Here is a 14,470-nt window from a genome sequence, read left to right on the forward strand (position 1 = left end):
TCTGAATCTCACATTTTATATTATTCATTTTAAATTCTAGCTGAAGCCAGTCTTTTCTTAAATCTTAAATAAAAATAGAAAAATCACCATTATTTTTTTTCTTTTCTGGTGTGCAAGAAAGACACATTTAAAAAAAAATCTGTAGAAAAAAAAGAGAAAAAAAATATTTTTCGAAAAATTATGCAGAAAGGAAAACCAAAAATTTTCCAGTTCTGCGACAATGCCGACGTGTCGCCGCAATTCTGCCACGGGGAAAATTATAATGACTTTTCGAAGTTCAGTGGATGAAGTAAATGAGTGGGTGGTAATTTCTTTTTGGACACATTTGAAAAATATAAACAGGAAGTACTGGGTCGACATTTTGATTTTTTTTTTTTTTTTTAAAAAAATAGTGCATGATATTGAATTTTAACCTGGAAAATAAAATTATAGTTGTGTTTTGAAGTTGGCGAAGATAAAGTATGGTGACATACAAAACAACGTGAGTGTGCAAAACACATGATTCGGAGCATTTTCACTTGAAATCATAATATTTCTTTTACTCGCTGTTGCTTCAGGGGGGAATAAAATTCAAACATTTTTATGCGTCAAAAATTAAATACTTCCGCTGACAATGAATCATTCAACAGAAATACCAAAGAAATTATTTTTACAACGAATTTTTTATTTTATTTTTATGTCGTCATCCATTATATGTGAAGCATTTTGAATCGAGGTGGGTAAACACGTGAAAGAAGCATGGGTGATAATCAACGAGCTTCATGGATATTGAGCCCCTTTGCATGCTCTGAAGTCATTTTTGATATGAGCAATTTAGTGATGTGCCCTGCGTTAGCAGTGTACAACAAGTCAAAATATCAAATACTATATATATATAAGGGGCTTGACCCTTTCCTCTCCTCCTCTTTTCAGTTGTGTAGGAATGTACTACGATATTTCCTTCTTTCTTAATATTTTTCGTATTTCATTGTCACAGATATTTTTTAAAAATTCCATGATGCTTTCTAATGGAACTATGTTTAGTGTAGTTTTCAGTTCCATATAGTTTCCAAATTAATAAGTTTTTAATCTATGAGATAATCAAGACAGAATATAACGTACTTCCTTCTCCTATGCCTTTTATATATTTTAAGCAGTTTGTTTTATACTATACATTTAGTTTAATTTTCAGTTAATGAAAAAAATTTCAAGAAGCTGGATAAAATGTATGTATTCATATAATGTGTATGGTTGAAAATATTCTTTCAATGAATACATTACGTTGAATAATTGAATTCACCACTTTACACTCATTCATCTTTTTCTTCATTTATTTCAAAAACAAAGAGCTTAATAAAGATAAATGCTGATTTTTTTCTTTTTACATACGAAGAATTTTATTGAGAAAATATGAATGAACATGCTATGCATAACCAAATATGAGAAGCAACCACATTCTGTAAATATATAGCAGTCTGTTCTTTACATGGGCTACAGCAAATATAGAGACATATTGGCTAAATTTTTGAAGCAAATTATATATACATACAAAAATAACTGTTAAATATATTATACCTTTTATTAAGAATCACCTCCGTAATTTCCTCATATTCAGAAGTATCACTATTTTAGAGTAAAAACTACACTCAGCGAAGCGACAGCCCATAGAGGGCCAATACCTACTGTGCCCATCTCAGTTTTCTTGACCTTTAGGCTCTGGGGTGCAGAAGCAGATGTTCCGGTTAGGTGGTCAGTGTTTAGTTCCCAAGCATGCACTCATTTATCGACCCACTGAAGGGATGAAAGGCTGAGTCAATCTTGCTTGGCCCGAGGATCGAACCAGGGACAGGAGGCACGACAGCGCAAAGCGCTACAGCTCAGCCACCGGGCTTCTTCCATTTTAGAGTAATAAAACAAAAATTTTCAATGCAGAAGGATTGCTAAGCATGTTTTCAGTACCAATAAAAGGGATAAAAAAATTTAAAAAACTTGACAATGAGAAAAAAAAATTCTAAAAGATCGTAGTTGAGCAGCTTAAAATGATTCTTTTTTTCCTTAAAGTACAAGTTTTTGGCATACATATATACATAAAAACAGAATTATAGAAATGAATTTTAAATTTAGTCCTGTTGACTGTGAGACAAAATATAATAAGTCTGTCTTTGAATCAGACATTTATTTTCGTTCATTCCATTCAGGAGGCTCTCATTGGAAAAATTAGAGTTCGGATATAATTAATATATATAGGCTATGCAAGTAAAAATCAAAAGTGGGTAGGTAAACTAGATTGATTTGCTTACCTCCAACAGTTCTGATGTTAGTAAGGAGTAGAAAATGAAACTTAATTACAATTGAACTGAAACTTAATTAATTACCTGCTGGACATTTCTCTACAGAAAATAAAATTCGCTCCCCTTTACGGGTTTCGTCTTTAATTGATGAATTGATTGTTTGCTAGTAAGTGACGAGAGTCCCATACTTATGCAAACTGCCTTCATTTAGTTTGTAGCTTGCATAGAGATTAAATTTTACGCAAGCTTGGTGTAAATAATTTTTTGGAGAGAAAAAGCTCCACTTATTAGCTATTATTTAACCTAAAATTTCCAAGAAATATTTTGAATCTAAAAATTTATCAAAAAAATGGATTCTGAGTCTAAATTTTGAAATGAAAAGACATTTTTACCATGCATGCTAAAAGCAGAAAAGAGTTACAGCTACCTATGATTTCATAAGCAATCAATAAGCAATCAATCAACCACTTTCTAGTCCTTCTGTTTCCGTAGTTTTTCCGGCGTCAAAAAAATTTTTAAATTTGAAATTAACTATAAGTCAGAGACTTTTCCAGTAGATTATTTTGCTCATAATTTAACTCTAAAAACTTTATTAATGCCTTTAATATTTATTTATTAAGTACAATATCAGTGATGACTAAAACAATATTTTGTAAGCTGCTTCAACGTAAAACCTATGATATCCTTTCGAAAAAATACACAAGTCTGTTTCTTTTTTTAGGCTTTATCACACTTTTTGTGGCCGCTCTTCATCTTGGTGAGGTAGAGTGAACAGCTATATTTTTACTGAAATGCATTTTTTTTTTTTGTCTTAAGTAAGATAAGCTGCAAGAAAAAATATAAATGCATAGTAATAATAATCTTCAAAAAAACAAGTCTGGTTAAATACGAAACACCCGACTGGCTTTTGATCTAATGAAAGAGTTGGTATTTATTTTTGCAACTAAATTTAAAAATCAAGCTATTCTATGGTTAAAGAGTCTAACAAATATGCTTTTGAATTTGTGATATAAAGGAGGTATACAGGTTACAAAAATACACAATAGTTCCTCTTTAAAGCTAATTTTGTTTAGTTAATATAAATGTAAATCTGAATATTAATTCAAAAGATATGTAGTTGTCCTATTTTATTTTATTCTGCCTCTGTATTAGATTTAATTTGGAAAAATATTTTTGAAAATAATTGTTGTTTACTTCTGCTATAGACTCTTGTAGAATGGAGTAAGGAAAAATATGCTGTTGTTTTTAGCCCCTATAGTGATAATATTCTTGGGAAAAGCTATCGTACTATGTGAGTAATGATTTTCTCTATTTTGTGTGATTTGCTTATTGCATGCATGATTAATAAGCAATAATTTTGTAAATTTTATGCCAAAATTAAGTAAATCAGAAGTCTACGGAAATAAATTTTTAAAAAATTTTTGTTTTGCAGTTTTTTTCTGTTTAGTACTGTCAAACCTCGATAACGCGAAATTGTCGGGATTATCATAATTACTTCATGTTAACCGAATTTTGTTTTATCTGATATATCAACAAAACAATTTATTTCAGTCTATTAATGCATGATAGGTATGTACTACATTAATGTATGCAAACAATTCTATTATGAACCAATCAAATTAAAATAAGCTTTAAGTCATTATTACTTTAGTAAACTATTTTATTTATTTGCCCATCTATTTCTAACAAAGGAAGAAAATAGAAATAGCATTCCTCAAAATGAATGTTTGGGATTTTATACATCATTCATTACAATAAATTGGTCAGGTATTATATTATAACATACTATACTACCATACCTAATTATTTTTTATCGGTGTTAGTCCAGTTTCCTTTCATATTAAGCGATAACCAGCTAAAACTTTTCATGTTAAACAATATAATTGATTGCTGATGCATGGGAATCTATTTTAGGGACAAAAGTATTTGAGATAAGATATTTTTGAATTGTTATTGAAACATTAATCAATAGTTAAATGGAATAGTGAAGTACTTACTATGGAACAGTTTAGTAAATTTCAATTCAAGTATTATTGGACATATTGCTTTAAAAAAAAAAAAACAGTTTAAAAGGGGGGGGGTGTTTAAACTAACAAAAAAAAGGGTTTTTTTTTTTAAAAAAAAAGAAGAAAAAANTTTATAAAAAAAAAAAACAGTTTAAAAGGGGGGGAGATGTTGTTTAAACTAACAAAAAAAGGGTTTTTTTTTTTAAAAAAAGAAGAAAAAACTTCTTTTTTCCAAACCTGCTTAAAACATGAAAAGAAATTATGGCTGCGTTAATTTTCTAGGAATTTCCTTACATTTATTTTTATTTTCAAAATTCCTGTTATTTATATATATTGCTAATTAATACTATCATTGAAACTAGATTGATGTTTAAAAACTGTTTGAAAAGTTGTTTTAACATTTTATTTTTAAAAAAGTCTTCAATATTTCTTTTTTCTTTTGGAGAAATTTAATACAAAATATATTATTTACAACAAAAAGTATTACTTGCATACATGAATATAAATATATTTATTATAGGTTATGCCAATATGTGCCTATAGACGTTGTATATACATGGGTAAATGGATCTGATCCTAAATTTCTTAAAGAATTACAACAAGCAAAAGAAGAGTATGGATTTTCTGGATACAATATAAAGTAACATTTTCTTTGCCTAATACTTTACTATTGATAATAAAATCAGCAATACAAAATTAAATGTTTGAACTTGTACTTTCTCAAAAATTACCATTTTATCATTCTGAAATGACAAAGAAATAAAAATATCATATTTTAATACAAAAAAAAAGAAACTATGTTTGCTTTTGCTGCATGTAAATCTTTAATTATATATTTGCTTCTTAAATGCAGCATCAAAATTTACATGGTTTGCAAATCTATATTACACTCAATTTACAAATTATACTTCTTGATTCACATTTGTATGGTTTACAGATTTCTCATCTCATTATATAAATCACACAATAGATCTAGATTACATACAAATCATCTCTTATTCATGGCTCAGTCTCCTCTGTTGGCTGCTCTTACTACCAACCAACTAGACCACCCAGCCTCATTCTTTCCATCATCCTGACTGGTAAGGCACTGGGCCCTTGTCCCGAAGTTTTCTTGTCTTCTGGATTGGTTCAAAATTACAAGGCTACGGAGTCGGACATTAGTAGTCGTAAACCCGAAATATGGTCGGCTTTTCAACGATGGATGTAAAATGAAATCATCCTGACCACAATACGCTTTAATTCTCTCTGCTCTCCAATTAAGGGCTACTCTAGGAATTTCACTCGCACAAATATGTTGTATATAGAATGAAACTTCTAATAATTTAAAATTAAATGAAGAGACCACCTCTTCATTTAATTTTATATCTGTATTGGTTTAGTACTGAAAGTTTCTCTTAAAAAAACTGTATCTTGTCTGAAAATTAAATGGTGTCTCGATCTTTATCTTGTATGAGAAGAGATCAATACAAACCAAAAATCTTATTGCCAATAATTCCTTGTTGGTTATTGAATTTTTATTGATTGAATTTCCTTCATTGAATTCAATTTCATCTCTCAATTCTTCTTTGTGAATTACTATATGCCTTGTTATGTTATAAAGACATATTATGATAATATGCATTATTCATGAATTTGTTGAATTTAAATTTTAAAATGAAGAAATAGCACAACTGTGTGTTCAGTTTTTGTTTCTATTTTCTTTACTTTTTCTTTTCTTTTTTTTCAAGTTTATGGCTTAGTGATTATTTTGCATTTCAAACTAAGGCCTAAGAACCCTGAACTCAACAAGAAGAGGGAGCCTTATAGCAAATACTGCTAAGTTAATTTTTGGAATTTTTATTGTGATTGCATGTGTGGGGAAATGTAAAAATTGACAATGTCATCCTTCATCAGTAAATAGGTACTCCAACATAGAATCAAGTTAACATGTCTTATTCACTAGGGAATTGGATTTATATTTTTGTGGTAGTAGATACACTGCAGTACTCCCCCTCCAGAATTATATCTGTGATATAATTCGATGAACGGATACCACTAGTTGATTCATTGCTGTTTTGTGAGAAGCCCGGAGAGCTGTTTTAAGATCACCATAATTATTTGAGTACTGATCGTGAGAGCTGTTATAAGTTCGCGGTTGTGGTCACTCCTGTGTTGCCTTTAGCAGTCAAGTGTTTGTGTTGTAAGTGATCGGGACTAAGTGGCAACAGCGCAAGGAAGTGGGAATGTGTAACGACATGTGTCCAAATTTTACTTAACAATAGGGTTCTTTGATGCAAATGAAGTACATGCATACGATTATGTTGTAACCTCAACCTTGGATTATTTCTGTTATTTCACTTCATACAAAATTAATTGTATTTCAAAAAACCTTTACGTCAAATTGCTTTTTTTCAGAGTTAAAAAAAATGTTCAAAAGGAATTGTATCAATTAATTATATTCTTTTACAAAATTTCAGTTGCTCTTTTTCCAACTGCGTGAAATCACAGATGTTGCTTGTAAGACCGGAGTTGCCATTTTTTATAACTGAGAGTGATTTGGAAGAAATCAGTCCAGCATTTCAAAATATGGAAAAAACATTTGTAGTATCTTCTCAATCCAGAAACAAAGAAAATATCACTGTGCTAGTTTTCTCTGAGCTTTCTTTTGGTAAGATAGACAAAATTTTTGAAATGTTTTATAAGATGATTATATGGTTCCAAAAAAAAATAGCATTTTTATAATAGGAACTAAACTAAGCTCCCCTCTTCATGACCAACATTAATATTTCTTGTTTGTTCTCTTAGTGAAGAATTTGTTATTTTATTTTACCCTTATTCATGTATACTTTTTTTTCTTTTTTTTTTCATTTTTAAATCTTATGATTTTACATTTGTATTGTGTGGGAATTTGTACTTGTTTGTGTGTGTAAAAAAACTTTTAACAAAAAATAAATGTGGGCTGAATTTAAAATTTTTTCTTACTATCTCATAAAGACTCTAATTTTTCACTAATTTCCTTGCTATCTAATATTTTAATAAATTTTTACATGTTATGTGTCTTATAAAAAATTTTAAGGCAAATTTTATAAATTAATAATAATGATGAATAAATAAATAAAATTCATCGTAAACAAGAATTCAAAATAACATTTTCTGGCATTCAAAGCATATTTTTGACTTCAAAGTGAATATTTGTTGCTTGCGGACAAGTTCCAAAATTATTACAATAGGGAAATGAGTAAACTTCTGCTTGATTTTTCATAGCAGATCAAGAGGAAATAAACAAGTCCCAAATGTAAACAAACGCATTTTATAATGAAGACATGAAAAGACAATCAAAATTACAAAAAAATCATTGATAGCTCTTCTCTCTTGAAAGTCAGGGAGCCATCTGCTCGTTCAAAGTTAATGTGGACCAAATGCATCTACGCATTCAGCTCTGTGTAGAAGCATACTCCACAACATTGTTACTCTAGTGAAAGGATATGACTGTCTTACCACAAGAAAATTCAACATCAGTTAAAAGCTTGTGTGGTACTATATAAAACAATCTAAAATTTGCATTTATGTCATTTCAGTTCTAATTTTTTTCTCAGTGTAATTTATACTATCTAAGACGAAAAATTCATTATTTTAAAAAAAATGACCACGAAAACAACAACAAAAATGTATAAAGCATATTAAATGTAATTTTTAAGCAGAAAAATTGGTGTGGAATTTTTAAAATCCATCTTTTTACTTGTAATACTCAGATATTTCATGAGAAGTGTAAGTTTAATTCTAATACTCATATTAAAACCCACCCCCTGTTGTCATTGCAAAAATTTGATAATTTCTGGGATTTTAAAAGGGAATAGAATTTTATTATGAAAAGTATACATATACTATGTATGCGATATTATTCCAGTGCATGCTATGCATGCGACTTATGCTAATACCAAATGCAAATTAAAGAAAATGAAAATTTCTTTATCTTTTATGTTCATATGTCTTTTCTTCCGTTTTTAATTTTGATTATTGACCATTTATAATAATAATATAATATATTTTACTGGTTTCTCAATCATGATAGTAGAGTTCCAAAGATAAGCTCCACTCAAATTCTACTAAATTCCAATTATTTTCTAAAAAAAACTAAACTCAGTGACGCGACAGCCCATAGAAGGCTTACTGTGCCCATCTCAGTTTTCTTGACCTTGGACTCTGGGGGATAGGAGCAGATGCTCCGGTTAGGTGGTCAACCAAACGCGAAATCCCCAATGTTTAGTTCCCAAGCATGCTTGGTACTCATTTATCGACGCACTGAAGGTATGAAAGGCTGGGGCAGCCTTGCCCGGCCCGAGGATCGAACCCACGATCTGTGGCACGGGAGCACGAAGAGCTACCACTCAGCCACCAAGCATATTAAATTATTTTCAGTTTCTTTTATTTCTTAATTCAACATTCTTTGTGGTTTAGAGACAAACCATTAAGGGGAACTGAACTTGTTTGTTTGTTCAATGATTAAATTTAATAGTTGTACGCAATTTATTGTTTATAAAAAAAATTTCTTTATGCAATACTTTATTTTTATAATATGGCTGAAAACAATGATTAAGGATCTCATTACATTCCACAAATTTTCCAGAAGTTTGATAAGATAATTCGACGAAGCATCATTCATAAAGCTTACCCAAGGTTCTTTGAAAAGTGGTAAAAAATAGTCTGCTCATTCCTTTGTTCTTTTTTTTTCTACATTCTATTTTTTTTTTTCAATTAAAGAACTTCCATATCATTGTAAATATTTATGTTTGTTAAATTATTACAGAGAAACTTCTTAAAATATTTTTAATGGCTTCTTAAAAAGAATCTCTTATATGCAACATAGAATTTCTTTTTCTTTCTAATATTGGACAGTATTCCAAGCATTTTTTTATATCGCTTAGGAGTGCAATAACATTGGCAAAATTAAGAAATTTTGTTTCTGGCCAGTTTTTGCATCTTAAAATGTGGCCATTTTTTAAAAAATTTTAAGTATTAAAATACCTGTTGATATTAATAATGTCATTTCTTCAAAAGCATTTTTCAAAATATGATAAGCATTACTCGGTTCATTTCTAAAATGAAGAAAAATTTTAGGAAACAAATGGGAACTAAAATAATTTTTAGAATATCGAATGTATGCGCAATAATTAATTATTTATTAAAAAAATAATTATAATATGCGCATTGAGTGCATTTTTTAAGGAATTAAGTCATGACTGACAAACAATTTTTGAATTGCCATTTGTTATATTTACTTGCCCTGTGATTTGTGCCATACTCACTGACTATTTCTTTTGTAGCTGAGGAAGCTTTAGCATTGAGGACCATTCAAATCGATGGTAAAAACTACAGTTTGAGTTCTGGTTACCTGACTGACAACTGGGCTTCTCAGCATACTGTTTTACTGGACAATATGTTCATGATATCTGCAATTTCTTCTGTCCTTTCAAAGGAGAATACACTCGATAAATTGCCTCTAGATATCAGGCCATCTATTTCAAAAGTGAGTTTTGTTTATATTTGTGCCTCCTTCCCGCATCAGATTAAACTGCTACCGTGTTGATCAGATGGTTTGCTGTCAAAACCAGTGACCAGGGTGGGAGCAATACTTAACTATGTGTATATAGTCAGGGGCCTGATATGGACAAATTTACTACCGTTTAGCGGTACCTTCACAAATTCTCCGCTCGAGCAAACGGTACTTTCACAAATTCAACTTTAAGAAAAACGGTAGTTTCACAAAAAACTTTTTTAAAAAAAGCAAGTTTTAAGATTTTCCTCCATTCCTTTTAAAACTTTGTGGTACAATTGTCTTTTTTATGAGTTAAGCAGTAGTAAATGATTGCTTGCTATAAATTTATGTTTGAATACATATTTCTTTTTCATTACTAAAAATCTTCGTCTTTATTTACACTTATAAATCTTAAATTTTTACTACTACTCAGTATTAACCAAATACAACGTCGAAACTTTTCTGAGTATTTTAATATTAAAAATCGGTTATTTTATCTCAGTATACTGTTATCTCAATATGCTAACTGTGCTGAGTACTTGGTAAAATACTAATTGAAAGGATATTGTGTGCATGTTGTGTTGATTTTTTAATCTTCCCAAATTATTTCTTAATTTTCACAAAATAGGTTCCTTTTTAAAATAAAACTAGACAGATCCCTGCATATATATTTCATGTGTATACGTTTATACAATGTATGTAATTACACATATACTATGTAATAACAAAGTATGTAAACATTCAACTTTTTTTACTTATTCATGCAAGCATTTACATACAGTGCTTGTTCGTAAATGTTTGCATAAACATACAGCGTAGTTAAGTGTAAATGTATGTACAACATATTTATGTATTTGTACAGTTACTATTTTTAAAATTATTCATATTCCAGATTACTTGTTATCGTTAGATTATGATTGCTGGTAAAAATGACTCCTTATAATCTTACATACCCCTGATAGTTATTCACATCTAGCCTAATCTGTGACTCTGCATTTAATTCTATCCATTGCAGCTTATTGATACAATCCATATTTAACTCTTTCAGGTAAACATTTATGAAGAAAAAAACCTCGCTATTTTTATTTCGTCTGACAAAGAGGTCGTTAACTCTGCGTTGAAGTTGAGTAACATTACCCTAGAAAATAAAGTTTCTGTTATATCACCTGTTTATCTAGTTGTACAACTGCCTTCAGTAAGTACAATTTCTTTTTTCATATTTTTACAAACAAAATTGATAGTGTGTACATTAATATGACACTATTACCTTATTTATATTTCTCCCCAATCTTCTTATGTGTACATTGTTTCACTTCGTAAGTTTAACAATGAGTTCACACTTGTTGAGAAAAAAAATTTTTTTTTAGCTAAATACTATGCTCTATTATTCAGATATACTTTGCATGCAAAAATTAATTTTTAATAATAATGTCAACAAATAACTCATCAATTTTTTAATTTATTTTGAAATATGATTTATACGTGTAGAATAATATAAATCTGTCTGAAAAAAAAGTTGATTTTTACTATTTCTTACTTAAGTGACAATGTTTGATCTTCTGATTTCGGTCAGACACTGAGTTTTAGATGTTTGAAAATTTTATTTTTCTTGTTTGAAGCATTTCTGTCAAATATGCTGCTAATTCTAAGTTGTAAGTAGTTGAGTTCACTAACAAAAATAGTGTTGACTTCAGAAAATTCAGTGCCAACTAAAACCCAATGTTATGTTAGATAATATAAATATATCCTTTCTTAAAATGATGCCGACAATGAAATGTGCTTTAAAAGGTTGTTTTTTTAGTTGATTAGACTGCCTCTCAAAGAATGTATTCATTCGTGAATTGTCATTTAATATCCCACAAAAACAAATTTGAAGGTGCCACTTCCCATTCTGAGCGAACATAAATCTAATCACAGAGGGGTCACCCTGAGCCATGTGCAGGGTATCTGCGCCTGGAAAGTCATGAAAAATCACGGAATGTCATGAATTTTGGTATTGAAGAAAATTTGTTATGAAATGTCGTAATTTTTACTATTTTTTTTTTAAAAAAAATCATGTAAAGTTATGAATTTAGGTTGATGAAAAATCTAATTTTTAAAATGGAACTACCCCCCCCCACCACCAATTTCATGGTGTTACAAATCGGAATTATATTCCGAATATCTACAAAAAACCCACTCGCAGTCATATTTTATTGAAGCATGAAATGTTTTTATCGTGTTCTTTAAAAATTATGGTTTTCTTTCAAAAAATTGATTAATAGTCGAAAAATGAAAGAAAAAACACACATAATTTCTAGATCGACTTATCTTGTAATCTTCTGTGATTTCAAAATTTATTTTTTTTTCATCAATTTAAAATTCTAGCTTAAGCAAGCCAGTCATTGACGAATTTGTTTTCTTCTGAAATGAGGACAAAGAAGAAAAAAATTATTTGCTCTTGTATTTTTTTAGCTATTTTATTGCTTCAACTCTTTCATTACTTTGTTTTTTAAATTTAAAATCTATAAATATGAAGATGTAGAGTATAACAGTTTCGGATATACCGACCATTTCAATGAATGTTATTTTAATTCTTTTTTAAATTTATTGTTGTGTTTTTGTCAGAGAAAATAGTTACTTTGTTACAACATGAAAAATTCTTAGAATTAATCATTGAAAGTCATGAAAAGTCATGGATTTGAAAATCGAAAATATAGCAGATACCCTGCATGTGGGCTATGGTCCCCACTCCTACCCTTTTAATTATGAGGCGGTCACTAAGTTTGGGGTCAAAATGGAAAGGTAAGAATGGTTTAAATTAGAAAAATGCAGTGGTTGAATGGGATTTACTTTTTGGATGCACATTATGTAGAAATTAAATTCAACTTGTAAGTAGTTTTAAAGGAATATTTTGGTGATTCATAGGTTTAGATCTATTATCATTTCATGAGAATGATCTTATCGTCTGGCAATAAATGAAAACATAGATTTTCTGTTTGATTTTGAACTTTCATTGAATTGTTATTAGAGAGAGGGAAAAAATATTCTTTGTCAACTTTAGTGCTTTAAAAATATGTATGAGACAGTGATGTGTTTCAATAAACCTAGAAATAGAATTGTAGCTTACCTATCAACTCTTATTCTTTTTTGAAGTGAAACGATAGTTAAATTGACACTGTAAGCAAATATTTAATCTATATCAACATAATATATACATACTATAATCTACATAAAAAGGATTATAGTATTATTTGCAGACCTTCAATACACATGTTTTATTTATTTCAAATTTATAAAAACACAAATCTCTTTACTGTTAGATTTTGAAATTTTATTAAATTTTTTTTGTAAAATGAAAGAAATATTCTTTGGTAACTTTAGTGCTTTAAATATATGCATGAGACACTTATATGGATAATTATATGTATATTTTACTAGCCTGTTAATAAACTAAACATTTAAAGGATGAATTTTTTAATATTACTGTAAAACATAATATTTTCTGACTGCTTATTCTAAATGATATTTTTATTGGGATATCTAAAAAATGTGTTTATCAAAAATACTTTTTTTTTTAATCTTTCTATAACTGTGTCTTTTTCCAACAGAATCTGATAAGAATATAATTTTCCCGCTTTTGAAATTAATCTTTACAATTCAGAGTATTCTAATTCATAGAATTTTACAAATGATCTAAAAAAATAAAATTAAATATTTTTATTTTTAAAGCTAAACCAGCTGAATATATTTATGTCTTTCCTGACATATACTAAAAAGTAAAACATAACTTGAAAATATAATATGACGGCATTGAAACTTCTTAGTACTTGCTATTGTTTTATTCCAATTTATTATTTGTACGATTTCTAATTTTAATTCATTTTTCCTATATTTCATTGTCTTACTTAGTTTTTTTCTCCCTATTTATGCTTTGGAACTAATGGTTTTAAATATTTTATCTATGCATTTAAAAAACCTTAATAAAATGTTCTAGTTCCATAGAAAATGCTACTAGTTTTAGTTTTATTATTAATATTTCCTACACTGAATTTCAATGTTTTTTGTGCAATTTTTGATGTTGGCAGAAGTAGTGTTTTAGAGAAAAATCATCTAATTTGGCAACTTTATTTTTTTATTCCTTCTTTTTATAGGATCATGAAGATATATCTGCTAGTCGTTTTACTGATAATGAAGTAAGTTAGCTTTTTTTCTCTGAATATCGTAGTTTATTAGAGTGGCTTTAATGAAAGTTATTTTATATATTGATATCAGTGAATTTACTTGTTATATAAAAAAAGGTAGAAAGAGTTTGGGGAAAACTGAGTACCTCGATTTCGGCAAAATTAGTTCTGATTTTCAGCGAACAAATTCTAAATTTCATTCTACTAGTTAAGAAAAAGCACCTACCCTATTGAAGCATTGATGTTGATGGCGTGTCTGTAGATACGTTTTTATAACTATATCAACTCTCTAATGTTCTTTTGTTTTTGAGCTATCCTTATTTATTGGTCATTGCAGTTAGTAAAATTATTTTTAGTCCATCGTATTATACATTTGCTAAAGGTTTGTATGCTAACAAACAAAAAGGACTTAGCTCAATAGTCAGGGTTGCAAAAAACCTGGGTTTTTGTTGAAAAACCCAACCCGGGTGGGTTTTTCTGGGTTTTATTGGGCTTTTCTGGGTTCTATTGGAC

General features: G+C 29.1%; 1 protein-coding gene across 1 annotated transcript in view; it reads left to right on the forward strand.

The window, feature by feature from the left end:
* The first annotated feature begins 2,733 nt into the window (after nt 1–2,733).
* Nucleotides 2,734–14,470, forward strand: part of LOC107456786 (N-acetylglucosamine-1-phosphate transferase subunits alpha and beta) — a 59,390-nt gene continuing 47,653 nt past the window's right edge. Inside the window, exons 1-7 of the mRNA XM_071185894.1 lie at nt 2,734–3,032; nt 3,476–3,561; nt 4,797–4,916; nt 6,736–6,926; nt 9,583–9,785; nt 10,843–10,989; nt 13,928–13,969. Of these exons, the coding sequence (XP_071041995.1) occupies nt 2,904–3,032; nt 3,476–3,561; nt 4,797–4,916; nt 6,736–6,926; nt 9,583–9,785; nt 10,843–10,989; nt 13,928–13,969 (918 nt within the window). The 5' untranslated portion in view covers nt 2,734–2,903. The remainder of the gene's footprint in view (nt 3,033–3,475; nt 3,562–4,796; nt 4,917–6,735; nt 6,927–9,582; nt 9,786–10,842; nt 10,990–13,927; nt 13,970–14,470) is intronic.

The sequence above is a fragment of the Parasteatoda tepidariorum genome, chromosome 9 (assembly GCF_043381705.1).
Source record: "Parasteatoda tepidariorum isolate YZ-2023 chromosome 9, CAS_Ptep_4.0, whole genome shotgun sequence".
In the NCBI taxonomy this organism is placed as follows: domain Eukaryota; kingdom Metazoa; phylum Arthropoda; class Arachnida; order Araneae; family Theridiidae; genus Parasteatoda; species Parasteatoda tepidariorum.